We start from the raw sequence: 27,755 nt of genomic DNA, 5'->3' as shown, positions 1-27,755 counted from the left end.
AGGGTTGTGTTAACATATTCTTCATTTTGATTGACAAGAAACCTGAAGGTCAAAAAGGGTTAGTGAGCTGCAACAGCCATACAGGTACCAGGCGGCTAGCGGACTTGACATGCCTCAGCCTCCTGCCTCTTCTCACACACACAAAAAGGGGTCCAAGGTTTTAAACCTTTCAATACAGGTATCTTTTAGAGAAGCTTGACCTTCAAGTTTGATAAAGAGTCATTCTGCAACACTATGATACAAGAAAAAAATTTATGTATTTATCACTCAGGAACCAAAACCATCTTTTAGTGGATTGTCCTAAATGTATACTCTGTTGTAATCATCTTTGTAAAACGCTAGTATTTGCAATTAGGAACAGATTCTCACCTATGTCACACAAATTTACTTCAGAAGAAACAGTGACTGAGAAGTCTCCTTCCTCGTGGAATGATTTCCTCATGCCGTTACCGTCTCCTGTTTCCTCAGTGGATGCCTGATCCGTCCGTTTGCCACTATGATCACTCTTCGTAGTCAAGTCCTGCTCACGTTTAGGAGCCGACTGAGCTACGTGGTGGGCAGCTGGAAGGATCGTTGTGTGGGAAGGAACAACTTTTGATTCTTGGCCAGTAATACATTTGGTGGTAGTGGTTTTCAGGTTGTTTTCAGGCCCCTGCTGGTCAGGAGGGACAGAGGAATGCTCCTCCGCAGTGCCTTTGACAGGTGGCGTGTCGCCAGCTTTTTTAGCACCGGTATTTACTGCTGCCAAATAGCAAATACTGACAGAGAGATCTTCTGTAATCTGTCTTGGTCTTCTCAGGACAGGTGAGCTAGCACTACTCTCCAAGCCCCTTCCTGCTGAACAACTGGCTGTGCTACTGGCCCCTGTCAACCCTGCCTCTGGGCTTTTCTCTTCTCTTTGTACAGAGCTCAACAACATATCCTCCTCTTCTGCATTTATGAGGTGCAAAGCACTCTCTTTCTGTCCTCTTCCTGCAAATGGCCCTTTGCCAGGGCACTCTTTGCCATGTCCCTGTTCCTCTTGTGCACACACAGCACTTGGATGGCCTTGTCCTGCAGAGGGCTCTTGGACTGACAGCCTGTCGTGCCCTTCCTCGGTGCTCACTGCCATCACCTCTTTGCCTCCTGTGAATGGCCTAGGACACTGACAGTTATTCTCAGCAATTAGGCTGGGCACGGGCACCTCACACTTGTTCACCTTTGCGGCTGACAGGTCTCCATTTCCTTCTGGGTTGTTTGCAGTCAGCTGATTCTCTTCGTGCCTGTCGATGCTGGCAACAACTGGCACACATTCTGCCGTGCTGGTGGAGATGATGGCGGCATCACTCAAGTCTTCCACTCTTGCAGTGGTGGGCTGATCTTCATCCTGGGTGACAGCACCAATCATGACTGCTTCACACCCTTCAGAGGTGCTTGTGGAAATCATGGCACTGTCACTCATCTCTTCCACTGGTGTGACTGAGGGATGGACTCCCTCCTGAGGGGCAGCACTAGACACTGGGCCCTCACAGTCTTCCACTGAGCTTGTGGAGATGATAGCGCTCCCATCTTTTTCTTCCATGACTGTCTCTGCTTGCTCATTTCCACTTCCAACAACTGCTCCAGAAACAGAGGCCTCACACTCCTCTGTTATGCTGGTAGAAATGAGAGCACATTCATCCTTTTCCTCCTTGCTGGTTGAGGCAAGAGGACTCTCGGCTCCTGGGGGTGCACTGGGCATAGGCACCTCAAAGTCGGCAGTGCTTACTGAGATTGGACCTTTAGCTCTTTCTTCCACGGTTGCAACCGGCTGCTGACTTTCAGCACATTTCGTGGTTGTTGCACTGGAAATGGGCATTTCAAACTCTTCCCCTATGCTTGTAGAAATCATGGCACATTCATCTTTCTCCTCATTTCTGCCAGGAGTGAGTTGGCTCTCATCTGAGACTGCACTGGGCATGGGGGCCTCAAATTCTTCCATGTTTACTCTGGTGCCTTCCACGTTCTCTTCAGTTCTCAGAGCACTTGAATGACCTTCTCCTGTGGTGATCATCATGCTTACCTGAGGGGCATCATCATTCGTTGTGCTGGTGGAAATCATCAAGCCTTTGCCTTGACTTGTGTCCCCAGCTAGGCTATTTTGGTTGATCTCACCATTGGCTGTAGTGGCCATAATGCCATGACAGTCTTCATTTTCCACAGAGGTAATGATGCCCTCATCTTCTTTTTCACTTGGTGACGTGTGGGCAACTTCACATTGTGGGACTGCACCGGATACAAGAACATCAAAACTGCCCCCCACCAGGCCAGTGGAAATAGTGGTGTCTTCAACTTTTTCTTTCCTGGTGAGCTGACTGTCGCTTTGATCAGAAGCAGCACTAGTCATGGGACCCTCGCAACCTTCTGGAACTGGTGCTACTTCTTCCTTTCCTGAAGCTGCACTGGTCACGCTGCTTTCTACTATCCCTTTTGCACTAGAGCAGATTTCTGTGTCTTTGATTTCCTTCTCTGCACCACTCATGCTATCAACATTACTCTCGTTTGCATTCATGATGGCCGCTCCAGCCTCAGCCTCCACGTGCTCCACCGCAGTACCAATCTGACTGTCCCCTTCTGCACTTTCACAAATCAATACCCCTTCACCTTCTTCTCCCATTCCTGTGCAAGTGGAAGCATGCCCAATTTCATTTCCTCTTCCAGTACTAGTCACAACGCCCTCCCCTTCCTCGTCCTCCTCTTTCGCACCTGTGCTGGTCACGATGCCTTCGTCATCACATGGACCAGCAGCAACTAATGGTATATTACTGACTTCTTTGGCTACTGTGCTGTCCATGGCATTCTCTCCATTTTCCTCTGATTCAGAACTTATAGCAAAGCCTTCACTGCTATCTTCCGAACCTGTACAACTTGCTGGCCCCTCCCCATCTTCTTCTGTTATCCCTGTGCTGGTGACTGCACTCTCACCTTCTATACCATCAATCACAGAACCGTCTCCTTCCTGGCTGGCACTTGTTCCTGGTGGTGTGTCATTATCTACCAGGGCCACCTCTGCACCTGTAACCATGCGCTCCTCTCGGGGCCCTGCCCTGGTTACTGAGCAGATCACAAAGTTATCACTCCTGCCTTCTGCTCCTGTACACGTCACAGTGCCCTCTGTTTCTTTTTTGGGGCCTAATCTTGTCATATTTCCCTGGAACCCATCGACCTCTTCGCTGCTTAGGGATCCTGCTCTTATTTCTGTCCCAGCACTTGTAACTGCTCCGTCGCTTTCAACTTCACTAATAAAAGTAACAGTTCCTTCGACTATTTCTGAGTCTCCACAGGAAGAACCGTCACACTTTTCTTCAGAGCCTGCACTGGTCACGGCATCATCCTTTTCCTCAGTCACAACACTGTTGGCGTTGGCTTCGATTTTAACTGCACGAGAAGCCACTAGGTCTGCTGCTCTGTCCTCTGATTCAGCCACGGCACACTCCCCACTTTCTCCTTCCTTGGTGCTTGTGAGGAAAGTTTCACTTTCAGCAAATCCTTCTGTGACAACAGCTCCACCTTCCTCAGCTGCAGCAAAAACAGTGCACTCACTGGCTTCTGTGCCAGCATGCCGAGGGCTGTTTCTGGAGTTTGTACCTATTATGAAGCCTTCATCTGCCTCAATGCTGGTGCAAGGCAAAGCCACCTCACTCTCTCTTGTTTCTGAGGATGTGGTTGTGGCAGCCCCAGCCTTCACTGGGCTTACGGTAACACTTTTGTTGCTCCCTTCAGTACTAGTGGCAACAGAAGTCTTTTCTGCTCTACCAGGTCTAGCTGCCACGTCCTCAGTTTTTCTATTCTTTTGGTGCAAAAGGGAGGATGCAGAGCCACGTCCGGCACTGGTGTCTACTTCGTTTTCATTCCTTCCTTCAGCATCAATCGATGGGTCTTTTATTTCACCTGGGCCTCGATCATGCTTAAGTTTGACAGTTTCAGCATCTTTCCCTGTACTCATGCCTACCATATGATCAACAGCAATGCTATCCTTCTTGCCGTTTTCTACCGTTACTCTAGTTGTCTGCTTTAAACTGGGCTCTGCACTTAGGTCACTTTCTTTCTGGGCCATGTCCACCAAGCCACCTTCTTTGTTAACATTCTCATTTTCCACAGTCATGCCCGTGAACTTGCTCCCGAGAGGCATGATTACTTTTCCTTGCTTACCGTCCAATGAAGTGGCCTGGTAACCTTCTGGAATGTGTCTTTTGCTAGTCATGCTGGCTTTTGCCGGTGTATCTACTGTGGAACCTTCACCACCTTCTTTGTTGTCACTTGTCCTAGGGACTTCTGTTTCCCTAACAGTCAAACTTTGGTTAGGGATAGCACAGTGACCCACAGGGGAGGTGCTGGCTGTGCCACCTTCTAAAACAGTTCTTTTGTCAGCTAGAGGAGTTACATCTGAATCATGAGATTCTTTCTGAGCCACAGCAGTCACTGAACTTAAGGATGGAGAGGGGTCTATACTTGTGGAATGTCCAAGAGCACTATCTCCTTGAGCAACATGTTCTTCAGTGGGTTTGGTTGTGCTTTTGAAGTTCTTTTGTACCCTATCATTTTCTGACAGGGCACTAGGTAACATTCTATGAACAGACTCAGAGTCTACATCTACTTCATGAGTTCCTTGTTGAATAGGTTCTTTTTCCCCAGGATTCAGTTTGGACACAACACTTTGGATGTGCACTTTCTTGGTCAGCATGCTTCTATGGTCAGCGTGCTTTTCAGAATTACTAATAACTCCTGTCCCACGCCCTGATTTACAGGCTGGAGCTATTGTTTTTAAATCTGTATAAGTTCGTATTTCATCCTTTAGAACTGTGGCAGTAGTTTTTTGTTTCATAACATTTTCAGAGTCAATATCTTGCTGAGAACTACTATTGTTGCTGTCTTGAATTTTAGAAACTTCAAATACATTTTCAATACCTGGCTCAGAATCAATTTCCATTGGCTCTTGTTCAGGGATCAATGTGGTATCACTTTTTTTTGGTCTTTGAAGGGAGGAGCTACTGGGAGTGCCCAAAGTATTTGTTGCTAATTTTTCTTCTCCTTTAGTCATCTCTTGTGATAAGGTTCCTCTTCGATTTTCACACAATCTTCTATTTAATTTTTTTTCCATGACTGAACTATTTCCTCTGGCCTTTTCATGATTACTATCAATTTCTTTACCATCCTTGTCATCTGACTTGTTTTCCTCCTTCTTTTTTACATCTTTACTACTGTGCTTCAAGCTCCTGCTTTTATGTCCATCTGATAACTTTCTCTCAAGCCTGGAGCTTGAATCTTTATCACCCTTAGATTTCTCCTTTGCTAATGGTAACTTAGTTCTATGACTAGAATCTTTCTGTGTACTATGTGCTGAAGAAGCAGAAGTCTCTAATACAGTTTCAACACCAGTTTCTTCGAAAGGTTTGTCTTCAACTTTAGACTTTCGCTGTTTTTCTGAGTCATTTTCTTCTGTGTTCTTCTCCTTATCTTGTTTTGGAGTGGTTGCCTGTTTTGTGATACTTTCTTGTAATTCCGTTTCTACACTTTTTAATTGTTTGCCTTGACTTTTTGATTTAGACTTCAACACAAATTTCTCTTCTAACAAGCTCTTTGTTCTTCGTTTCTCCTTGTGAACAACCTCTTCTGGTTTTAAATTACTATCGAAATTACTCGAGTCCATATCACATTTATCTTCTGAATAACTTTCACTTCTTCTCTGTGGTGTGATACCATGTTGCTTAGAACTTAGAGAATCTTTCTGAATTTTAGAATCACTTGATCTTCTTGATTTGTGCTCTGCCTTAGGTTTTTCGGTTGACAAATGTCTCTCTTTTTTGTTGTTTTCTTTACGAACATTCTCATCTGTTTTTATAATATATTCAGAAACTGGCTTTCCATCTTTGCCTAAAACTGATAATTTCCTTTCATTTCTATGTTTGCTTTTTCGTTCAGCTTTATCATCTGAAGAAAGCTTTGTTTGTTGACTTTGCTTTTGAATATTTTCCTCTACTTTTAAGCCTTTTTCAGAAGAGTGAAGTTCAGTATCATCACCCACTTTATGCATACTGTCACCTTTATATTTATGTTTCACAGACAATTTTTCTTCTGACAGAGTTTTCTCTTTTTCAGGCTTCTCCTTGGAGGATTTCACCTCTTTCTTAGGTAGGCTTTTCAAATGTGATGCTTCAGAATCATCTTTCTTTAGATGCTTTTCATTTTTAAGTGTGCCTTTCTGTTTCTGGGGTTCATCAGTGCCAATTTCTGAGCGTTCTACTTGCCTTTTTCCATCTCTTGAGTCAGTCTCTTCCAGTGCCCCTTCTACCACAACAGGGGTGGATGTCCGTCTTTTGTGTTCTCTTTCTATTTTGGATTCATTTTTGTTTTCATCAACTGAATGTAAGGACTCTGAAAGTCTCCGGGCAGGTTTACTTGGTTCACTTTTTGCATGAATATGTTTCAGTTCCTTTGAAGAAGACACTTTTTCCTTTTCACAATGCTGTAAGAAAATAAAGGTTAAAATATGAGAAACACTACAATTTTTAGGATCAAATTTAACATTTGGGTACCTCTAATATGTTGAGTGCTGTCACGTATGTTACATCTCACTTAATTCTTATAAGCAGCCGGTGGTAGGTATGATTAAGCTAATTTGATGCATCAGGAAATTGAACCTGGGTGTGATTCAATAACTTGACACCCAGGCAACAAGTAGGTGTGTGAGACTGAGTTTAGATGATCTCATTCTAAGTCTAGTACTCCTCCCACCATATCGCAAGCACTCTGTAGAGACAAGCTATTTCTCCTGAAATTCACCTATGCATTCCTCAACTCTGAATCATTAGAGCCCACTAATGTCCAGTAGTAATTAATAAATAAGCTGAATGAATGACAGTCCAATGTTCTTTTTAGTCTAAAAACATAATATCTGATGATGAAGACAATTTAAAATTTTCATACTGAAATAAAGACTTCCCATATTTTAACTTAGGAAGTCTTTATTTCCATGAAATTATTTATGGAAATCTCGTGAATTTAGGCCACTTATACAATATTTTACATATGAAGTTTCAGATGCACACAATAACTCACAGTAACGATATCGCATATACTTACGCATTAAAAGGAAGATGCTGAGAGACACAGTATCTAAACCTTCCTCCCCACCCCATGGTTTGGCACTAAGAATGTTATTAATATTAATGAGCTGATGTTGACTAAATACACTTCAGTAAAGACTTGCTAACTACTAGCTGTAATTATTCTTATTCAAATAATGGGCAGAAGTCCTCAGAAAGACCCTTGTGCCTTTGGGTCAGCTCAATACTGAATATCCTTAAATTTCAACACAAAGATTAATGTACTTCTACAAATACAGAGATCAGAACATAACATGACTTTAATAAATACTTTAAAATTAAATTCCTGAAAGAAAGAACTAGCAGGAGTTGGTATCAACTTGATTTTATAATAAAAACTTAATCTAAATAGTTAACGTGAATAAAATTTTATGAGATCATTTCTCATAGAAATTTATTACAAAATAAAGTTAAATATTTTAAAATATGCCATTAAAACATCAGGATATACTTCTAAATATGCCCTTAATTTCTGAATAAGAATATTAAAGATATTTGCTGACTATGAACAAATAATCTCTAAATTTTAAGTTTTTTCCTCTGAAAATATTAAGATACTTCAGCTATAGAATTAGAGATGTGGTTTTGTAAATAAGAATTGAAGAAGCCGGTGAAAGCAAAAATTTGTCCCATGAAAATAATCCTAAAACGAGAACAAATGTATTCATTGCATATATTTTTACCATTTAAAATGATCAAATCTTAGAAATGACCTAAGTGCTTAAATATAAAAAAATGTTTAAATAAATTATGGTATATCCATTCAATAGAACACGATGCAATCATTAAATGAGGAGCTTACAAGGTAACATGAAATGAGTAAAATGTTTTTAACATTTTTCCAGGTTACTTCCACTCTAAAAAATTATGTACACATGTGGACATGGAATGAAAGAGAATAAAAAGGGATAATTTGTTATGGTGGAGGGATTTTAGTTTTTCTCCCTTTTCCTTTTTCTTTATTACTGGGAATTTTGTTATCATAAATATAAGAAATGGGGGAAGAAGAGGAAGGAAGAGAAGAAAAGTAGTTATTACTTAGATAAAAGATCATATAAATCAACTCACCAAAATGAGGATTTCAGATCATAATAGAATGGGAGTTCAAAAATGATGAATGTGAAAGATTTTTTTAATTTAACTTGAAAAAAATTAAATTGCATTCTAAGTTTTACTCCAAAGTACTAAATGGCCTATATCTACCAAAAGAGCATTTGAAATGAGGTTTTACTGAGTAGGACACACCTCACTTGTTTTGAGCGTTTCTTTGGAATCTTCTTCAGATTGCTGTTTCTTTTTGGAATTCTCTTCAACATTCCTAAGGGGAAAAGAGTCAAGCATAAACTTTGAAACAAATGTAAGACTTTTTCAGGAAGGTGGAAAAAAAAAAAAAAAAAAAAAGCTTTCCTTTACTATAGACACTTGATCCATAAATGGAGAGTTGTTACACTTCGATTCTAATACTATTTTAGTCAACAGAGGAGAACACAATCCCAAATGTGGCATGAACTACTCTTGGTGCTAAAAGAAAGTAGCTGAAACAAAATTCCTGATTTGTTGCTTGAAGATGAGTATTTTATGGGCTACAATTACATTTTGAAATTACTATCTTTTGAGTAAAGAGAGTACTCTTATTTATTCAGATCAATAGGAATAAGACCTAATAAGAAATGTGAGAGCTGACTTCTCTGAGTTCTACAAATTATTGATTCAGTTATTTTGAAGTCTGTGAAAAATTCACATAATTGCAACTTGATATAACAGCAAAATTATAGACTACGGCCCACATGACTTCACAGCCACTCTCTAAGGCTTTCTAATTCTTTAGGAATTAACAATGATAATGCAGTATTAACAAGGAATCTGGCTCAGATTCTGGGTTGAGGAGAGAAGCATGGAATACCAGTAAAAAGACTGCATGGAAAGACTAGAGAATGGACACAATCATTGTAAATAAGAGTTTATTGAATGCCTAGAACAAGAATACTTCCAGAGTACTCCTACAGGGTCCATACACTCTCTGAAACTCTAGAGATTATTGTGTATATATGCATGTACTTTTTCTGGGAAGAGGGTCCAAATATGCCATCAGATTATCAAAAAGATCTGGGACCCCCAAAAAGATCATACATTACTTAGAAACGTTACATATTAACATAATGAATTATGATACTAAAAATGAAACCCACTGGGCACAGCGGGTCACGTCTGTCATTCTAGCACTCTGGGAGGCCAAAGTGGGAGGATCGCTTGAGCTCAGGAGTTTGAGAACAGCCTGAGCAAGAGTGAGACTCAATGTTTACTAAAAATAGAAAAAATTAGCTGAGCATGGTGGCACATGCCTGTAGTCCCAGCTACTCGGGAGGCTAAGGCAGGACAATTGCTTGAACCCAGGAGTTTGAGGTTGCTGTGAGCTATGATGATGACACTGGACTCTACCCAGGGCGACAGAGCAAGAATCTGTCCCCCCCCCACCAAAAGAAAGAACCCCTAAGGTTCTTCATAAACATGTAGTAACATACATGTTCAAGGTATAAACCTTCACTGCCATGCTTCTTTCTGAAAGTAACCCAGGAGAATGTTATCATGAGAACATGACCAGATAAAATATGTACCTTGAATCTTTTTTTCTTTTTTTGCTCAAGGCTACTTTTTTCTCTAAAACTTTCCGTTCTTTAAGGACTTCTTTAATTCTTGGGGTTTTAGGTTCCAAACTCTTTGCTGATGATTCTTCTAAGTCCACACTACTTTTGCCTAGGAAAGAAACAATAAAATGTATTTCAGAAAAGAGTTTTATAAATAGTATAATACTTATTTTTTAAAGATTTTTCTAATCATTGTGAAAAGGCAAAATGGCTTTAATATAATTAAGTTGTGCTAGAATAAACATAATTATTTTAGATGGGGAAGTCTTACCTTTTCTATTTCAAATACTCATAAAAGTGTGTGTGTGCGTGAACTCACATCTTACACAGGATTACCACCCACAGGGAATGCAATTTTGTTCAATGTAATATTCTATAAAAGTGCTTGACATTTTAGTTAACATAGCATAGATTAATTCCATGTCATATTACCAGCAAGGCTTGATTACTTATGTGTTAAAAATCCATTTTCCAGTGATAATTCATTCAACCATTACTGGAAAATAAACTGTTAACAAATGAGCTGCGTAAGCTGGTACCTGACAAAATGTTTCATTTAGATATATCAATAAAATAAAAAAGAAAAATTACTAAACAAATAAGATTAACAAGTAAGGAAATCTTCCGTATTTAAGAATAGATCATTTTATTTTACATTCATATCTCATAGGTAATATAAGAGTATCTAGAAAATAATGGAATATGTAGGATAATTTAAATATTAAAAGTTAACATCTCCTATACCCTGACTCTTGGCTTTTGAAGACTTTGTCTTTTCCGCTTTCTGTTTTCGTTTTTCTTCAAGTTTCTCTCTATTAATTTGCCTTCTTAAAAGCCTCTCTTCTTTTTCTTTAGCCTAAAACCACAAAATATACTCTGTCAGATTATCAGTCAAAAGCAAAAACACTCTGAAAAATAATATATAAAACAAACTCGTGGTTTGCCCTTCAGATATTCTTACAAATTAATGGGCCCTGCAAAAGTGTATATACACTATATATATATTACACACACATATCTGTATGCATGTATTTATGTATATATATGCGTGTGTTTCAATTTCGAAGCTACCAGAATAAAAGAGACAGATGTGAAAAATTTCCATTACTTTTTCAGAATGCCATTAGTTTAAAGGATGGGAGAAATATTATTTTGGGAAAAAGTGGTTAAACAAACTGGTTGTTTCAATTAAAAAGACAGCCATGAAAATATCTATGAACATCAGGTATACATAGTTAGGTCTCCATAACTTCTCAATTATTCTTAAACGAAAAAGTTAAAATGCAGATTCAAGTGATACGCTAACCCTACACAAATTTGAGTTGCTGGTTATATTCTTGGAACGCAGGCTTTGGACTTGGGACTTTTTGCTGTTGGATTAAACCAGGGAGAATGCACAATGGTTATGCTACTTCTAGTACCCTGTTCTGGCCCAGCTAGAGCTCAAATTCTAAGCGCCAAAAAAATCCTAAGCAGATGCATAACCCCTAACCAAGTAACCTTTTCAAGAGACAAGCCTGGAAGGAGAGCTGACCAGTATTAGCATTTTGGTATAGTTCCTTCAAATCATTTTTCTATGTAATAATATTTCCTGATTCTGGAATATATACAACTTTTCAGATTTTAATGTTTCTGAAATTGTAAGCCATCTTAAAACTGGCGTATACATGTAACGAGGTAGTGATTTTCTCTAAAAAGCTGTTATTAATTCAATGGCACATGTTATAATTGGAAGCATTTTCAAATCCAGGCAATATGTGAACTGCTTCTCTCTCCGTATGATATTAATAGTTGCATACTATATCTTTGTATGATTGGACCTACACTTGATTCAAACATTTTTATACTGTGAAACATTTAGGTTGCTACCAGTTTTTCACTACTACAGGTTGAGCATTCCTAATCTGAAAATTCAAAATGCTCCAAAATCTAAAACTTTTTGAGCACCACAAGTGGAAAATTCCACACTTGGCCTCATGTGACAGGTGGCAGTCAAAATGCAGTCAAAACTTTGTTTCATGCACAAAATTATTAAAAACATTGTATAAAATAATCTTCAGGCTACATGTATAAGGGTGTACATGAAACATAAATGAATTTCAGGCTTAGATTTGGGTCCCATTCTCAAGATATCTCATTATATATATGCAAACATTCCAAAATACAAAACACTTCTGGTCCCAAGCATTTCAGATAAGAGATACTCCTGTATTAGTAATGATGACACAAATACCTCTGTCACATGTTTTTATCTATTCTACCTACTTTAAATGACAGGATTCCTAAAGGCAGAGCCTGTCTCTCTCTGTTTCATATGCATACCAATACCTTGCACATAGACTATCCAAGTTTGTCAATCTGATGAAGTAGGCTAAAAATAACAGATCAAATTGGACTTACAATAGACTGTCGCCGTTGTTCTACAGTAAGTTCATCATCAGAATCACTGTAGTACTTTGAGTAAAGATATGGTTTGTGAACATAAGCATGTCGTACACTTTTTGCTTTTCCTTCACTAGAATCACTAGTTTGAGTTTTTGTTTTATTCTGTTTGTTCTTCTCTTCATCTGGAAGAAAGTTAATAGAAAGAGGAGTGCTCCTGTGAATTAGCAATAAAATCAGTATTATTCTGTGCAAGTAGCAAAAGCTGTATCGATAATGATGTTTATTTGTAGGCCCAAAAGGGGAAATATCAATATGTGAAATTACAGAAATTGACATTTTTAAAAGCTACGATCCATATCTTAATTTATTTAATGATCAGTATCTCATACATAAAGGACGAACGCAAAGAAAAATAAGATATTATAGTTATTTATGTTGTTAAAAGAAAAACTTCAGACAAATTATATTTAACAGAGTTTACTTGAGCAAAATAATTCATGAATCAGGCACTACTCAGAACCAGGAGAGGTTCAGAGAGCTCTGATTTAGCAGCGTTAATAGCAGTCTTTTATAAGCTGAACACGAAAGCAAAGTAAATAAATTATTAGATTGGCTATAGCTAGGTGTTTGTCTTATTTGGGTATGATCTGATGGAAAGTCTCTAGTTAGAGGTTAATAGGTGGTTTCTGACTGGCTATAGCTTAAATTTTGTTTTACTATTTACACTCACTTCAATTTGATTATGTAAGAACCCTAGGCACTGGAGCTATCTCAGCCCAAGGCCTCAAATTGCTCCCCACCTCACCCCATGTTCTCCTGACAAACAGCTAATTCTTATTTGTTTGCCAATGGACTTGATATGAATGCTCTACCACTGTTAAGTTGAACAAATTCACTTGATGCTGTACTTTCAAATAAACTTGAGATTTTAATTACTACCACTAAGTTTATCATTTAGGGAAGAGGCAGGAATCAATAACTGGTGTACATCAAGTATACACTAAAACTCCTCTACATTAGGAAGGTAATTTGTTTCCCTTTGACACAGCAAGAAGTAAACAAAGTTTTTACTTCCTACCACTTAGTACTCTTAAAATAGCATCTTCTTACTTTATAAAATATATTCCTGTCTAGGAAAAAACTTTAGAAGACCTAAAAAGCATCAAGAATTAGAATTAGTTAGGGTAGAGAAAGTGGAGTGTTCACAGGATAAGGAGCATTCTTCCTACATAGGTAATACAGAACTGACCTCACGAGGACAGATATGACAACTAGGAAGTGTTGCTATTGCTTTTTTGGGTAGGTAATTTAGTTTTTCATGAAAATGAAGAAAAGAATAAAAGATGTGAGTGACTGAGAAGTACATCTAAAGGGGTTAAAAGCTTCTACTTTTTCTCCTCTATGGTTTTCTACCTAGGTATCCTATTCAAAGGCCAGTGGCAAATTTACAAGATGTTATCTTCAGGCCACAGCAAATAAAATTCAATATTTTTAATTTTATTTTAAAAGTCATAAATAGAATTTAGTCATGTGGTAAAGAGCAGCATAAGATATTGGTTAGAAGCACAGACTCAGGTTTGAAATCTGCATTGATGTTCACTAGCTACATGACTTTGCACAAGACACATCTCTCTGTGACTTTGTTTCCTCACCTGCACGTACCTCCCGGGGTTGTTCTGAGGGCTACAGGAGTTATTACATAGAAAGTCCTTAGCATATTGCCTGGAACACCGTCAAGTGCTTAGGAAGGGTTAGCTGAAAAGAAACTATTTCATAAAGAATTTGGCCTTACCCAGAAAAGGTCTGGCCTTTGCCCTTAACTTCCTGGAGGTCATCTCTAAGCCTTTAGAACGCCATGCCTGACTGGAGTATTTTTGTTTGCCTAGGGGTCTTGAGTCAAGCTAAATAGTCTAACAATGTGATTTAGAGTAGGGGCTTTGGGTCATGTAGTATCAGCTCTTCAAAGGCTAGAGGCTGAGATCAGCCACACGGTTGGTCAACTCTGACTACATGCTAGAGCCCCAATAAGAACTCTGGACACAAAAGCTCTGGTTAAGTTCCCTGGCTGGCAACACTCTGTGTGTGTTGTCAGACATCAATACTGGGGAAGTAATGCTGTCCGTAAATTCAGGTGGAAGAAAAATTGGAAGCTCCCTGTTTGGAACATTCCTGGACTCTGCCCTGTGGTCCTCTTCCCTTGGCTGATTTTAACATGAGTTCCTTAACTATAATAAACTGTAACTGCCATAACTGTGAGTATACCAGCATTCAGTGAGTTCTGTGAGTCCTTCTGGTGGTCTTGGGGACCCCTGAACTTGCAATTGGTGCTGTGAGGGCAGTGTCATGGACTATGCTTCCCCCAAATATCACACACACACAAACAAAAAACATCTTCATATACATTATCTCATCTAAATCTTATAATAATCCTAGGTGACGAAGTTAAGAGATGAAGAACCAAGGGTTGTTAAAATTAAGTAACTTACCAAGACTTGCTCAGACAACCTTGGAGCTGGGACTCAGAAACAAATCTTCCAACGACAAAGTCCCATGCTCTTGCTACTGTACCACAACTGTCTTTCAGGATATAACCATCAGAATATACTAATAATGCTCAATGGGAAGCTTCACAGAGGCATTATTAAGTAAAACGCTTTACCATCTGATGTAATCTCTCCTTCTTCCATGCTATCAGACATTACAACTTCCTCCTCGGTATCTTCTTCAAAAGATGAAAGGTCACTGGTATGGACAGAACTAACCGTGATGTCTGTAAGTCCATCCACATCAGAATCTATCAAAGAGAAATCTTTTCAAGAAGAAAATAAAACATAGAAAATAAATTATCTTATTACAAGAACATACTCAGAGCTCAATTACTAAATTACATTTAAAATTTTCTGCTTTAAACACATGTCAAAGAAAATTAACTATCAAATAAGGCAAAGGTGTCTCCAGAAAATACAAAGGCAAATTAGTATCCTGTAAAAATAAGTGAACTATTAATTTACAATGTAAATGTTATAACCAAAAATAAATTTTAAGTAAATGAAATATTTATTACCTAATATATTCAAGGTTATGATATACAACTGTGAATTAAGGTGCTTAGAATAATATATGTGAATAAATTATTAGACAAATTATAAATTTCACAGTTTTTCTGTTAATTTACTCTGTGAATAGATACATTATATGGAAAATAAACATACAAATTTAAGTTTTCAGTGTTTCGAAATACGAGTATCAAATAAATTTACTAAAATTTGAAAGCAAATTTGATACCCGTCCTAAATAGACACTTTTTGTTCTTTAAACTATTGTAGATTTTAGCAAGTTTTTATATACCTTCTTTTGTACCTTCGACAGTTTTAGCTTTGTTACTATTCTTTTCTGAAGGAAGTTTTGAACTCTCAGCTTCTTTTTCCTTTGCTTGCTTTTCAAAAACTTTTTGTATATCTTCACTCCGTTTTGAGTGATCAAACTTCTTTTCAGTCTTTTCCTTCTTCTCCTTCTTTCTTTCTCCTTTTTCATTGCTGTCTGGCTTCTTTTCACCTTTGTCTGCTGATTTAATTTTTTGGTCACTGCTTTCCTGTTGAACATCCTTATTTAGCAGAATTAAATTATTAGTCTCTTTTGTGTGATTTTTAATTTCTTCAACTGGACAAGGGAGATCACTAAATTCTTCAGACTTTGGGGCTACTTCCAGTCCTTCCCCTCCAGAGTCAGCTGTGGATTTTTCTTTATCACCCACATCCTCTGAAGTTCTTTCTTTGTCAGTACTAGTGTCAGTACTTGGCTGAGATGGGAGTTTTTTTGATGTTCTTTCACTGGTCTTGGCACTTGATGTTTCTGTTGAAGCCCTAGCAGCATTAGCTTCTTGGTTAAGAGAAGTGATGGTTTCCAAGATTGACATGGCATCATTGGCTACATTAGCACTGGGCCCAGGAGCAGGAACACCTTAGAGAGAAAGGTAAGTTTTAGAATAATCTTATGTAGAAGGCAAACACCTCTGCTGAATCAATACTACACGGCATTGTCATCATTTTATGATGCATATGCTGTGCATACCATTTGTATTCTTTTAGACTTTCGGGTACCAGTGCTAGTACATACCATATTCTGAATTCTCTGTCTCTCTAATACACTCTCTTAGGAAGGGCATCATGAAAATCTGCGAAAAGTCTAATTCCCAGAAAAAGACTATGTTCTCTAATTATTATAGTTACTCCCACTATTATGACACACACATACACCCCATTACTAAAATGTGTATTATTTTTACTAATCTAGAAAAAGAAATGTTATGCCAGTTGAGGAATTTGGGTGATATTTAAAATAAATACTGTTTCATTAGAGTAGCCAAGTAGAGAAATGTTTTAAAGAACCAAATATCCCTAACTTGATACTCAGTTCAAGAAGAAAAGCAACGGAACTAACCAAGAATAAAAGCAAAGCACCTTGTATAACGATGGAAGAGTCTGGTTTCTCATCATCAGGAGCTGTGCTGCCACTTGCTTCCTCTTTGTGATTTAGTGTAGCCAAAAACTCATGCACAGCCTTCTCCACCTGAGGTCTAAATGTGTGGTTGATCTTTGGATCCACAACCTGAGAAATAATTCGGTCAATACCAGACTCCAACATTCCTGATCTGAAACACAAGATAATTTACAGAAAAGTGAAAAAATAATTTTATATTATTTACATTAATTACTTTTAAATAAAACTACATCTGCTATATATGTGTTCAACCTTAAACTGTCCCGTCCATTCATCTGGATATACAGAAAGAATAGGCAATAAGTTTCATGCTATAGTGGCATCTAGATATACCATACTACAAAAAAAGACTGTAAACTTTTCCACCACTGTGTCACTGGTGGAAATACCAAAACAGACAAACCAAAACACCCTTAGAACTAGACACAGTACACTATCTAAACTCCAGGTGTATAGGTGATGCTTATCTCATCCCTACTCAGCCCATGGCATGTAAGAATATGATCACTAAAACTGAGTTCTGAGTATAAAATAGATCTATGGACTCTCAACCTTTCTTTTTTTTATACAGAAAAATGTAAGCCTTTTGTAAGCATTAGAGTCTCCAGGAAAATTGAAGAACACACACAAAGTATAATTTCATCAAATTAAAAACAAAAGAAAGAAAACTTTAGTAAAACAAAAATAAAACAAGACTTCTGGCTTTCTTTTTATTATCTTCCCACTATAAAAACTGATGATTTATTCATTCAACAATTATGAGTATCTTCATAATTGATCCAGCCCCTGGGCTCAAGTGATCCTCCTGCCTCCTGAGTAGCTGGGACTATAGGCAAACACTAACATCTGGCTAATTTTTTTCAGAGATGCAGTCTCATTATGTTGCCCAGGCTGGTCTCAGACTCCTGGCCTCAAGTGATCCTCCCTTCTCAGCCTCCCAAAGTGCTGGGATTATAGGCATGAGCCATGGTGTCCAGTCTGACACAAACAACTAAAATATGAGATGACAAGCACTAGAATACGCCATGAACTGTAGGAAAGGAGAGGATTAAGAAATTATTAGATATATACAACATAATTTAGGAATGCTTCATAAAGGAGAAGACATTTGAGCTGAGTCTTGATGTCTGCAGAAGGTAAGGGGCAGAAAGCTAGTCCAGGGTAAAGAAATATCACATGTGAGAGACAGAGGAGTGATGAGGACAGTATCTGAAATGTGCTTCTGCACAAAAGTGTCTGAGTAAAATATGAGAACATGAATGTATTTTAAGAAATACACTTGAGCTTTCTTTTCTCTTATAAAAGAACTGGAGGAGCTAAAGTTCCCAGGAAAGTGCGAGAAGACTGATGGGCTATTCATTTCCAGTTTCTAGGCATCAGTTTCTATCGAATGAGTGAGGAGGCATATCTCCTTATACTTTCCAAGGACTATTTTTGAGTGTAACTCTGTCTTGAGTGGAGGATGGATTAGATTTTCATTTCTAAGCCACCTTGTCACCTTGTGAAACCATAATTCTACTTATGTGGGCCATAGAGAAAAATGAGCCAACTCAGCCCAAAGTAGGTTACCTGCTTTTCAAAGTTCTAAGATTAAAAATACGCAAATCCTAAAAACATTCTTGCATCCTAGAGATGTCTTTAAAATGTAGTAGGTAGAAATGAAATAAGGAGAAGCAATCTTAAAAATGTCTTGATTTAAGGCATAAGTACAAAGGTATAAAATAAAAAAATAAAACCTAACCCCAAAATTATTGCTTCAGTCCCTTTCTCTGTTTGCCAATGCTCTAGCCTTGTCTTGCAAAACAAAACACTTCTACTTTAGTCTTCTCTCACAGGGAGGTTAGATCTGGTCTTAAGTAAAAATGGAGTCCAATGTCAATGGTCACACTGCACTTAGTGGCCATAGGTGCCTCACCCAAGTTGGAAGGAGCCATAGCCCAAGGATCAAGGGCAAAGCCAAAATGCCAGCAGCTGGCATTTTTCTGATTAAAATTACTTCCTTGCCTTCCTTTTAAATTCTGTTTAGTTAAGCTCATTATTCAGAGCTATCTAGGATTTTCAGATTCTGTTGTACAAATGAATGCTTAAGTAGAATAAAATTTTCCCTCCTATTGAGTCAGCAGATTAGCTAGTAAGTTGAATCATCTGAAATTGTTGATATTAGCAGATAGCTCAACCTAACTGAGTCAACTATTTCTCAAAGTCTATCTATGAAAAACTGCTTGAAATTATATTTATTTATAGGGGTTAGTCCAACCCTATACCATCAGTTTCAATACAACTAAATAATCCCTTTCTTTAAGGAAGCTTTAAGTGTTGTTATCAGTAACACAGAACTACTAATGGTACTTAATTGTCCAAGGCAAGATAGTTGTTTTCCCTCTTTTAAAATATCTCTAGAATAAGGGATTATTCATTACTCATAGGTAGATTGCTCCAGTATTTAGTTACTGACACAGTCACAAAAACCTCTTACAACTAACCAACACAATTTTGTGGTTCTGTGATAACAATGTATTATATCGGTACAACAAGAATTTAAAGTGCCTAATTTTCTCATGTGCAAGACTGAATTTAGTTCCTTTAAATAAAAGAACAGAATAAATAACTGCTTCCCTACCTTACAGATTTTGTATGCTAACAAACTAAATGGAATTCCAGGAAGTTTGCCTTCCATTTGAGACTCTCAACATATAAAGAAAAAGAATGTAAGACTCCCCAAAACATGCTTTTAAAGCAATGCAATCATTTGTAAACAGAGAGGGGGTGGCTATGCAAATTGTAGAATGAACGCACTATGTGATTGGTAGAACACAGTATAAATATGTTGGTGTGGTGGGGGGGGGGAGTGTGGCACTGGCAGTAGGCCTGCCTCCACTCCCCCACCCTCCAGTACTATATTATTCTAGTTATTGTTCTCCTGATGGCCCTCCTAGAATTGAGCAGCCCTCCAGGCCTGTCACCCAACAGACCTCTTCTGTCTCTACCTTTTCTGAAAACAGCTTAGACCTTTCCTCAACAGGTATTATTATGCTGCCCTCTAATGGTATCTTTTGATCTCAACTGGACTCTTGTTTAGGTTCCTCACACAACCTTTAAAATGTAGGCAACAAAGCTATTGTTAATTTCCCTCTTGTCTTTTGCACAAGGAGAACTTGTCAGGGCCCTCAGGCTCCTGGTTTCTGGGATTACCAGTGGCTAAATGGGTCTGTCTTTTAGTCAGGGTGTCAATTTTTATTTGTGGGATTTCCTGTTGGTTGAAACTGTCACAGTAGATAGGCAGCAAGGTTCCTATGCGACAAAAGGAAATTAAGGTGGCAGGTATAAAATAAATTTAACTGTTTAAATGCCACATTTCATCTCAAAGATGTACTTGACCATAAATATTTGTCAAGTGAGGGAAACCAGGTGCTCTTTAAATAATTTAATCACTCTTTTGGGATGGAGCGTGAAGCAGGGCCAGAAGGTCTTCTTGTCTTGGCAAATATTTACATTCAACAACAAGTAGAAGACTTGCTTTTTTTTTTTTTTTTTTAGTAAATATGATTTTTTTAGACATCTCTAAACATTCCAACTCTTCTCATTCTTTTTATCTTATGTTTACTCAAAATGGCTCTGATAGGTCCAAACACTTTTTTATTTATTTTTTTGGTATAGCATCATTAAATAGCAGAGTTAAATAAAAGTCATAGTAAAATACAAATAAAAGGGGAGGAAAAACATATTAGAAGGTAGAAGACATGGTCTCAAATTATGGGAAAATATTTTCATTTCAGCGATCTTTAATGTCCTTATTTGTAAAATAAGAATAATAAAGCCTGTTCTTTTAGGGTCAAGAAAACAGTTGTAAATGCAACTGTATAGGAGATATTATGGAATTTATCATCTATTAATATTATATCTAGTTTTTTTTTTTTCTTTCTTTCTTTTCTTTTCTCTTTTTTTTTTTTTGAGTCATGTTGTTATTTCCTTCCTTCAAATATTTCCAAAGGTCTACGGGAAAAATCAGACCAGTAAAATTTGGAGGGGAATGCGAAGTGATTAGATCATGTTACAAAATTATACCATATCACGTAAGAGTAGCCACACCAAACCTGATAAAACTGCCAACACCATTACGTGAACAAATTTCCATGTAATGTCTCTGCTTTCAGGCAAAATAGGTTGTGACATTTTCAAACCTGCTTAGGAACACCTTTGCTAAGACTTACTTGAGAACTTGTTGTCTAATATTATTTCTTAGCTGGTTTTTATTGAGATGTGGACTCCAAGTGTGAGTTGCCAAGTGGTTTGCAACAAAGTTGTCAACACGCTGCCTCAGGTTCTGATAGGCAGGCTAGAGAGAAAAAAAACAAACATAAATGTTAAAAAGCTTCAATGCTATACAATATCTATATTGACAGTCACAGGAATGTATCTTTGTGTTACCATTTCTTAGACTACAGTATCAATGTATTAATGTGGCAACAAAGTTTCATAGTTTATGACAATCTGCTTTAGGATAACTTATACTCATTCAAATACTGCTTATTTTGTCCACGACCAGGTGTATGGAAGTATGAGGAATACAAAGACACACCTTTTATTTATAGACAAAGGACTAGAAAATAAAACACAAATAAATGCTATTGTTAGATGATTCAGAATAAAGAAAAGGAGAGAATCTGACATTGAGAATGTTGCATTTGAGCTGGAAAAATCTATTTCAAAGTTTCAAAATGTATCTGGGAATGGGAATGGCCAACTTTGTAGATACAGTCAACAACATAAGCAAAGAGCAAGTGGATGAGAAAACTTGAGGTCAGGAGTATTTGGAGAATCCCCACGTTGGTAGTCCAATTTGGTTGGAGAAGAAAATATAAAAAAGCAGACAAATGAAGCAGAAGACAGGTGCAGGAAGGCTTTGGGCACCTGTACAAGAAGTTTAGAATGATGGGGTAGAGAATGGGAACCTGGCAGACATGGTGGCTCACGCCTATAATCCCTCACTTTGGAAAGCCAAGGCGGGAGGATCGTTTGAGGCCAGGAGTTCGAGAATGGGAAACCACTGCACATGTGAGCAGAGTGACATGACAACTGAACTTTCTGATGATTAATCATCCTGCAGTGAAAGAGTAAACAGACACAAAATACACTTAGGAAAGCAAGCAATAACTAAAGTGAAGGTGTATACTGGGGTGGCAGCAATGAGTTGAAAGGCATTGACCCAAGAGAAATTATTGGTGGACCACCACTTGAACTAAGCATTAAAACTGACCCAGGGCAGTGGTTCTCAACCAACAGACCCCCCCCCCCCGTCCCCCCAGATACCTGGCAATGTCTGGAGACATTTTTGGTTGTTATAACTGAGAGAAGTGCTACTGGCACTACCCATCTAGTGGGTAGAGAGTACAGAGGAACAGATGCTGCTGAACATCCCACAGGGCATAGGACAGCTTCTCCGCATCACCCCACCACCGCAGCAAAGAACTATTCAGCCCTAGCTATGGACAGTGCTGAGGCTCAGAACTCCTGACAGGGGAACAGGCAAAAGGGACACATACTATGTGAGGGTTACGTAAAAGGACACTGCCTGGAAGGAATGTACTGTACATCCATTTACTCAGGACTGCACTCTATTCCTAGAGGCTGTCCCCTACCCCTCATGATCTTTCTACCCCCCTTTTATACAGTTTTCAATGCAGATGAATTTGAGTGTCCCTGAAAGATTTTAAGCAAAACTGTACAGCCTCGCCTTCTGCTATTAGTCCCTCTTTACCTTCCAAGTTTATACTCCAGTAATAAACTCTCGTGCCTTTAATATTCTGCACCTACCTTTCTCTCTACTTGTCCCTCTGGCAAACTTCTCACCCTCAGAGCTAATCTGTGAAGTCATCCTGACACCTAAGGTAGGCTTATGAGGCCCTTCCTCCATGTTCCTACTGTTTTCTACACATACTACCTACCATTCAAGCAATTCTGGCACTGCACTGTATTTTGGGAAGAGGGGATATTTATCTCCCCACAGAAGTGTAAGCCTGTATCTCCCTCAGCCTTTGTTTTTACAAAGTCTATCATACTGCTTGGCATTGGCAGATAAGCAATTAAAGAATAGTTGTCAGATGACTGGGTAACTGTCTCCAATACAGAATGGTAAAAGCTTTCTCCCTGTGCAACGACCTTTCTTCATTTCCAATTTTCAGACTTTTGCTGATATCTATTTTCTATCCTACAAAGAAGTCTCATGAACATTTCTCATGTTCCTCTCCATTTATCTAAAATCAATGTGAACTAATTCTTCCTCCCCAATGATTCCAAAGCATAATCTTTCTTTCCAGTATTCCCAAATCTAACAAACATTTATTAGGCTCAAACATCACAATGCATTTAGTATTCTAGTCTAGTCGTCCCACAACAAATTCAAATTGGAACTATGCAACCGGCAATTTTCCTTATTTCCAAATTCTTCTTTCAGTAAAAAGTCAAGTGACTAGAGAAACATTGAAAATTCATTGTGAAATATTCTTTTAGGAATATATATATCACACATATTTTCTTCATTTTCCAGTGGTTTGGTCAAATGCCTTGGAGTCATCTTTGATCCATCCCTTTCTTTTCTATCCCACATCTGTCTGCACTAGCATCAAAATACACCCCAAATCTGACCACTTCTCGCTACCTTTATTGCCCTTACTCTGCTTCAAGGCATTCTCATTTCCTGTCCAGATTATAGCAACCGACCTCCCTGCTTCTATCCTTGCCCACCCAAAGTCTATTTTCCAACAGAGCAGTTAGAGTAAATCTTTTAAAATCAGATCACCCATATAATTTATTGTCCAAATCAGATCACGACTGAGCATGAAAGGGGACACTGTTAATAATTATGCATGGTAAAGAAAATAATAATTATACATGGTCAATCCATCTAAAATGGAAATCAGATTATGTCCTTTGTTTTGTGTTTTTTTTTTTTTTTTTTTTTTTTTTTTGCTCAAAACCTGCCAATGGCTTCTGAGCTTGAGTAAAAGCCAAACTCTTCCAATGGCTCCCAAGGCCTGCCACATCTGGGAAGGCAAAGAGGGGCACTCTGATAGTACCTCCTGTCATGTTCCCTTCAGCAGGTTCTGCCTCAGGTCTTCTGCACTTGCTATGCTCTCCTCTTGGAATGCTCAGGCTCCAAATAGCTGCAGCTGGCTGCACAGCTCCTTCAGTTCTGTGCCATCATGGATGGCTCAAGTATCATCTTTTTGAAATCATCCCTGAACAACTTACTTGAAACAAAACAGTAAGCCTTTCCACCTCTCATGTTGCTTTATTTTTTTTCCATAAAACCTATGAAACAGTATCTGTTGTCTTCGCCTGCTAGGATGTAAGCTCCATAACAGTGGGACTTGGCTTCACTGCTATATCCCTGGCACCTAAAAAAACTGCCTGATACATAAGAGTTGCTCAGTGAATGTCTGTTGAGTGATTAAACTGATCAGGAGCCATTTATAACTGAGCAAGTAAGTGTCCCCAAATCACCTTTTATTACTTGGGAAGAGAGGTACCATATTTGTTAAGTTGGTGAGCTCCCTGCTTGGGATAGAATGATGGGCCTCTTCATATTCCCTCCTCATACTCCCCAGTGGCTAATCAGTGCAAAGGAGTCAGAATGGCTTTGTGACTAGGGGGCTTGCTCCAGAGATCTAGGAACTGGTAGTCTACAATGGAGGAGGCTTGATAATAGGTGGATCTGTGGGCTGCTGCAGGTTCTACTCCTTTGGGGGGGAAAGGCTGATTTGGTCTGCTATAGTCATACCTTTCTCTTAGCTGAGGACTATCAATAACTCCAGGATAGTTTGAGGATTCTATGGTCTTCAGGAGTAGCAGCAGAGTTTGGTAGTTCTCATCCTGGTTCAAACACACTAAGCTGGATGACAGTTTTGCTCTTGGGGAGGTATCAAATGTCTTGATTCTTAAATATGTATGTGACTGACATAACCCAGTCACTACTACTGCCCTGTACGCTACAGGTAAGACTTTTTAACAGGAAGCAGGTCAGTCTTTGAGGTTCAAGTATCAAAGTACCCAAACCATAAGTGGCAGATGAAACCCAGGGACATTAAAGTGATGCTCCTTTGCATGAACAGGGAATCTTATTTCTACTTGGCCCACTTATCACATTGATATGAATATTAGGCTCCTATGAAGAAAATTTTGGCTTTTTTTTGGAGACTTAGGCTTACACTGTTTTTTTTTTTTTAAATAAGAAAATGGAGTGTAAAATGCTACACAATAAGAACAAATATTTTAAATTACATTAAAATCTACATAATTGCTAGTTAAGGGAGAGGCTAGAACATAACCTGTAACATAACCAGAAGAAGGTACAGAGATGGTGGAGGTAGGGAGGGATAGAGATAGATATCATGGGAGAGTTTGAGTGAGCAACCATACCCAGGTGTTCTCTTCTTTCTAGGAAGAGGATGTCATTTCAGTTCTCCTTTTCTCTAGCCTCAGGCATTAAAACAGGGAATCTTATTCTGTGGTCCCTGAACTCCCTGAAATTATATATAGTATTAGGTAGAGCCACAAGAAATTGTCTATAGTTAACCATTTTGAACTAATACAAACAGCAGCTTAACGTGTATATATGCATTTTTCTTGGGAGAAGATCCTAGCCTTCATTAGATTGTCAAAGCAACTGTGCTTCCCTCATTCTTCCCCAAAAAGTTTTTTTTTTTTTGAGACAGAGTCTTACTCTGTTGCCCGGGCTAGAGTGCGGTGGCATCAGCCTAGCTCACAGCAAGCTCAAGCAATCCTACTGCCTTAGCCTCCTGAATAGCTGGGACTACAGGCATGCGCCACCATGCCAGGTTAATTTCTTCTATATATTTTTAGTTGTCTAGATAATTTCTTTCTATTTTTAGTAAAGACAGGGTCTCGCTCTTGCTCAGGCTGGTCTCAAACTCCTGACCTTGAGCAATCCTCCCACCTCAGCCTCCCAGAGTGCTAGGATTACAGGCATGAGCCACCGCGTCCACCCCAAAAAGGTTTTGATACTCCACTTTGAGAGGATCTAGCAGGAATATTACAACACACAATAATAACATTTAGTGGGGATGAGATAAGGAAAAAGTTGAGCCTTAGATATTGGACTCCCCCAATCAGTATATTAAAATGTTCAATTTGCAAACACAATAACAACACACAGATTCATGGGTTTCTGAGAATGGCAAAGTGAAATCTCTACTTATTGGATACAAATAACCAGTTTTACTTGAGTAACATTTACCTAGCCATGTCAAATCTTTTCCCATTAAATAACAATATAAAAAGGTTAATAAGTCATTATTTTTAAAAAAGGTGGCTGTGCATATTGCCTAATACAAAGTAAGAAAATTAATATTAATCCTTCCTAAATAGAGGAACACTCCCAAGTAAATTGAATTCTCTGTGGTGCAAAAAATCCAGTACCTGAAAAAGGAAATTCTACATAGCGGGCCCAGTATCAGATGTCCCCAGATTTTCAGGAGGGTGTCAGACATGGGAACTGTATGCAGTTCACCTCAAAGCCTGGGAAGAATCTGCGGATGCTGCAAACACCCTTTTCTTAAAGAAATAAGGCTCCTGAGAACAGCCACATGTAGAAAACAGACCCTCACTCCATCAAAACTCCAATCCAATAGACCCACCCAGATCTAAGCCAAAACCAAAAACAGAACAAACAAAAAACCAATTAATTTTCTAACATGCTTCCTGCTCCACCTGCTTCCAAAATTCCAGACTCAACTGGTTTTCCATCCATCTCATGGCTCCTTCCGAGTTTCCTTTTCTCATTCTTTGCCAATCCACCTAATTTTACCTGTTCCCGCTAAAGCCCCTTTGGCTTTTTGGCCTCTAACTCTTCTTAGACAGGGAATCTCGCTGCTGACCTTACTCCTCTCCTCATCACTCTCCTGAACTAGCTCTACTTTCCTGCCCTTCCTCTACTTCAGTATCTGCAGTCACCTCTCCTCCATCCTTTCCCGCTGAATGGCTGTTCCTTCTACCCACATCACCCTCTCCCTTCTCACCTTAGAAAAGTGACTTGGCCTAAGCTACCTAAGTCGGGCACTCACTGCTAGAAACCAAACTCAAGTCCCAATCTCCTAACTCGTCTTTCCACTGCCCAGGTTTGCCTCCTTATCTTTGCACACCCCCCACCCCCGCAATGTCCAGCAAAACACATTGCAAATGATTTGATTCAATTATCATTTAATGATTTCTCCAAATGACAAAGACATTGCCCTTATCGCCCAGGAACCTTGAAGAGAGAAAGCAAAAATAACCTGGATACAAAGTAAACCAGGGGGAAAAAATTACTAGAAATGTGAATGAACACAAAACTGGGCACTGGTAGCGTTACTGTTTCCAAATCCGTCTCCCTAAGAACAATGACTTAGCCTTGTTTCCCAGACCGGTGGAATCCCAGCGCGTAAGCCGCACCTGGTACGTAGTAGGTACTTAAGCACAAATCGGTTAAACGAACGAAAGGACAGGCTAATGAATGAACTCACCGTGCCTTGCACAGTGCATGGCACATAGCTGCAGCTCAAACAGGAAGCGGCTGCAAAAGAAACCCGGTGAGAGAAGCGCCCTTGAGGTCCTTCCGTTCTCCCGAAGACGCACCCCCCCCCCGATCCCGCGCGCCCCGAACCTTGGTGTCCACGTCTGCCAGGCAGTCCCTGCGGAACTGGTCGAAGAGCCCCTGGCTCTTAAGGTGGTTCACGATCATGGCCACGAGCTGCGGGTCCCCGGCGCCAGCCCCCGCGCCGCCCACCCCGCCCGCGCCAGGGCCAGCCCCGGGGCCCGGCGGCGGCGGTGGAGGCTGCGGCTGAGGCGGGGGAGGCGGCGGCGCCGGAGGAGGCGGCTGCGGCTGCGGGTTGGTGGCCATGGTGGCCTGGGCCGTGGAGGGCGCGGGCCCACGCGGGCGGGCGCTCCTGGGAGGCGGCGGCTGCACTAGTCCCGCCGCCTGAGGGAAGCCAACGGGATGTTGTTACGGAACCAGCGGATCCAAAGCAACCCCGGAAGTGAAAGGGAACCCGGGGAAGGGAGGAAAAGGCGGTGACAATAGCAACGAAAGTACGGCGACGGGGGC

At 39.3% G+C, this 27,755-nt stretch overlaps 1 protein-coding gene across 2 annotated transcripts in view; it reads right to left on the bottom strand.

Moving 5' to 3' along the window:
- Window positions 1–27,551, bottom strand: part of BOD1L1 (biorientation of chromosomes in cell division 1 like 1) — a 53,507-nt gene extending 25,956 nt beyond the window's left edge. For both annotated transcript variants that reach the window (XM_069493899.1, XM_069493900.1), the window contains exons 1-10: window positions 27,315–27,551; window positions 20,866–20,990; window positions 16,615–16,805; window positions 15,503–16,114; window positions 14,814–14,963; window positions 12,170–12,336; window positions 10,514–10,625; window positions 9,740–9,878; window positions 8,370–8,442; window positions 370–6,484 (exon numbers count right to left, since the gene is read on the bottom strand). In XM_069493899.1, the coding sequence (XP_069350000.1) occupies window positions 370–6,484; window positions 8,370–8,442; window positions 9,740–9,878; window positions 10,514–10,625; window positions 12,170–12,336; window positions 14,814–14,963; window positions 15,503–16,114; window positions 16,615–16,805; window positions 20,866–20,990; window positions 27,315–27,551 (7,921 nt within the window). The remainder of the gene's footprint in view (window positions 1–369; window positions 6,485–8,369; window positions 8,443–9,739; window positions 9,879–10,513; window positions 10,626–12,169; window positions 12,337–14,813; window positions 14,964–15,502; window positions 16,115–16,614; window positions 16,806–20,865; window positions 20,991–27,314) is intronic.
- Window positions 27,552–27,755: the final 204 nt, after the last annotated feature.

The sequence above is a fragment of the Eulemur rufifrons genome, chromosome 19, assembly GCF_041146395.1.
Source record: "Eulemur rufifrons isolate Redbay chromosome 19, OSU_ERuf_1, whole genome shotgun sequence".
Classification (NCBI taxonomy): domain Eukaryota; kingdom Metazoa; phylum Chordata; class Mammalia; order Primates; family Lemuridae; genus Eulemur; species Eulemur rufifrons.
This window is presented reverse-complemented; position numbering and strand designations above follow the sequence as displayed.